Source organism: Crocuta crocuta, unplaced genomic scaffold, assembly GCF_008692635.1.
Source record: "Crocuta crocuta isolate KB4526 unplaced genomic scaffold, BGI_CrCroc_1.0 scaffold650, whole genome shotgun sequence".
NCBI classification, from domain to species: Eukaryota; Metazoa; Chordata; class Mammalia; order Carnivora; family Hyaenidae; genus Crocuta; species Crocuta crocuta.
The window spans coordinates 633,556-636,498 of NW_027532882.1; the positions used below are offsets into that span (position 1 = coordinate 633,556).

At 64.9% G+C, this 2,943-nt stretch overlaps 1 protein-coding gene across 1 annotated transcript in view; it reads right to left on the reverse strand.

Annotated features, from left to right (window-relative positions):
• Window positions 1-2,471, reverse strand: part of EVI5L (ecotropic viral integration site 5 like) — a 16,796-nt gene extending 14,325 nt beyond the window's left edge. Inside the window, exons 1-4 of the mRNA XM_077745731.1 lie at window positions 2,291-2,471; window positions 1,008-1,197; window positions 385-609; window positions 233-307 (exon numbers count right to left, since the gene is read on the reverse strand). Of these exons, the coding sequence (XP_077601857.1) occupies window positions 233-307; window positions 385-609; window positions 1,008-1,197; window positions 2,291-2,442 (642 nt within the window). The 5' untranslated portion in view covers window positions 2,443-2,471. The remainder of the gene's footprint in view (window positions 1-232; window positions 308-384; window positions 610-1,007; window positions 1,198-2,290) is intronic.
• Window positions 2,472-2,943: the final 472 nt, after the last annotated feature.

A 2,943-nucleotide genomic window follows, 5' to 3' on the forward strand; every position in this document is an offset into this window, starting at 1 on the left:
CAGCTCTCCACCTGAGGGCCAGCCTCCGGATGGGACAGTGGACGAGACAGGCCGCCAGCCCCTCCGAGCCCACCCATGGGGGGGCTTGGCCTGAGGACTAGCGGAGGTCCTAGGTGGATGGAGAGGAAAGTCTGACCCCAGGAGGCCTCAGGAAAGAGGATGCTCTGCTTTTGCACGCCCCCTGGGGGCGTGGGGGAGGGGCTCCTGCCACAGGCCCCCGCCGGCCACCTACCTGCATGAGGAGCAGCCCCACGATGAAGGCGCTGCCCTGGCAGTAGCCCACCTCCCTGTCCACCAGGGAGTACGCCTGTAAAGGGGAGGAACACAGGCGATCAGAGCAGGGGCCCTCGGGGCGGGGGGAGGCCCTGCTGCCCTGGGCCTCACCTTCATGACGTTGAAGAGGACCTCCTGGCCCAGGCTGTCCTGGCCCTTGAAGAACTCGTGCTCCGGATAGGTGCGGGCGATGTCCCTGCGGATCAGCTTCTCACACGGTGAGGACATCTTGAGCAGCTCCGAGTACTGGTTCTTGACTGGCATGTCTGTGGCGCTGCACAGGAGCTGCCACACGATGGCCCGGAAGTGGTGCGGGATGCCCTTGCGGATCAGCTCCTGGCAACGGGGCGGGGTGGGGGCAGGAGGCCGGGCTGGACCCTGTCGCAGGGCTGCCTCCCCCACGGCCACCCAGTCTAGCCCTGAGGCAGGGCCGGCCTACAGCTCGGCTGTCGTCCAGGGCTGGCGGGGCCCCAGTGCTGCCGACGGAAGCCATGCTGCTTAATGTGCTGTCCCCACTCCGTCACCGAACAGAGCGGGCAGGAAACAAATGGGTACCTGGGACACGGGCCGGGCGTGACAGCCACAGCCTGGCCAGCCCTGCACCGTGCCTCGGGTCTCCTGTGTCCTGGCAAGGCTCATCTCCGTTTCCGTCCTCAGCCCTCAGCCCTTGGGCCTCCCCGCCCCCCCACCGCAGGACCCCGGTGCTGCCCCGCCCAGCCCCACAGCCCCGCCACCTTGAGCAGCTTCTCCTTCCTGCGCCTCCACTCCTCCCACTCGTTGGCGATCCGGCCCCACAGGATCCACGTGTCCTCCTCCAGGTGGCTCAGGTTGGAGGAGGCCGAGGAGCTGGACACCAGCGAGGAGCCGCTGTTCCGCCGGGAGCCGTTCATGGAGCGCATGGACTTGGAGTCGGCCTCCAGGAGCCTGGGCCAGAGAGGGCTGCTGGAGGCGGGCGGGCTGTGGGCAACTCCCGCCCCAGCCCCCCCTGGGCTCTAGTGACGCTCTGGGGACAGGGCACCCCCCGGGGAGCCCAGCCCCTCCTCTCAGGAGTCCCAGACTGGGCCTGAGTTGCTCTCCATGAGGGACCTTGGCCGGTGCCCTACCCTCTCTGAGCGGGTCTTCGTTCCTGCCTTCCGTGTGTCCCATTTGTGCCCAGCACGGGCCGAGAAGCAGGTGTATTAGTGGACTCAGTCGCGCACCAGCACCGCAGGGCAGGGTTTGTTAAGATCTACCCTTTACACACCAGGTGTAGGGAGGGTGGGCCGCTCAGCCACCTGCAGGCAGCTGTACGACTGTGTGTTTCTGCTGTTCTGATATCTGGGGCCTCGCTGACCCCCGGTGGGGGGGGCACCCATGCCAAGCTAGCAGGCTCCTAGAGATGGTTAAGGACTTGCCTGCAGGGAAGTGCAGCCTTCCTATGCAGACTGAGCCCCTCCTCTACTCTGATCGCAGCAGGGTCAGGTACCCCAGCACCCCGGAGCCCCTGCTGAGGTTACTTGGGCGAGCAAGTGGGCCTCACTGTTCCCTCCTGCAGAATCCACAGCAAAGGCTCTTGCTCCTATTCTGCCTCATTCCCTCTGTCCCTTGACCGACCCTGGTGCTTTCCTGGTTAGCCCCACATGGTGTGCCGCGCCCCCTCCTCTTGGAGACTGTGAGTCACAAACTCCATCTGCTGGCCTCGCTGTATCCGAATAATAATACTGCCTACATTATAAACCCAGGAGAAGGGCCAGAGGAGAAAGGCGGGAAGGCCTGGCTCCAACAGAGGCTCAGCTGGCCAAGGCCAGGTTCACGGGCCTCTTGCAACCTTGGTCCCATCTGAATGGGGAAACTGATCATCCGGGTGGGAGGACAACAGAAGACGTCACTTGTCAAGTCTCCGGTGGGAGGTTTACTTTGCCGAGGGACCCAGCTCTTAGTGTGAGGGCCCCCCCCCCCGGGAACGCCTGGGTGGGGCCCAGGCTGCCCCCTCCCCAAGGCCACTCCCCACCCCCCCTTCCCCCAGGCCCCAACTCACCGGTTCTGCTCTTCAAGCTTGGCCAGCAGCTCCAGCTCATCGGGGCTGAGGTTCTCGGAGTCAGAGGTGGGGGAGCAGGTGGGAGCCGACAGGGCCTCCTGGGATGAGGAGTCTGGGCTCAGAGTGGGGCTCGCCATGGTGGGCAGGCTCATCTGCTGCGAGCAGGGCCAGGTCACAGCTCTGTCTGGGGGCCGGAGACACATGGTCAGCACTGGGTGGGGGCGCCCACCCTGTCCTGCCGGCTCTGGGCCGGCTGAACCTGCTGCTTACCTGGGGGGCGTTTCCTCACCCCGGGCTGCCCATCTCTGGTCTGTCCCCTCAGTGCCCCCTCATCCCCATGTCAGCCCAGCTGACGGCCATGCTGGCTCTTTCTACACCAGACACTAGTTACCATGACCCCTGCCTGTGTCCAGGGGCAAAGGCTCCCTGTCACCCAGGCCTTGGGGGTACAGAAGCCCCTGCTCAATGGCCCTTCCTGACAGCCCTGGTCCCTGTCTCTGGCTGTGGCCTGTCCTGGGATCCCTGGCTTAGCATCTGACCTTCCCCATCTCATCAACCAAAGTGGGCTGCTGGCACAGCCAGAAACAATTATTCTCTACTGTTAATTGTCTGGTGCTGCCAACGGCCGGAAGAGTCAACTCCCCGTGGGCTGG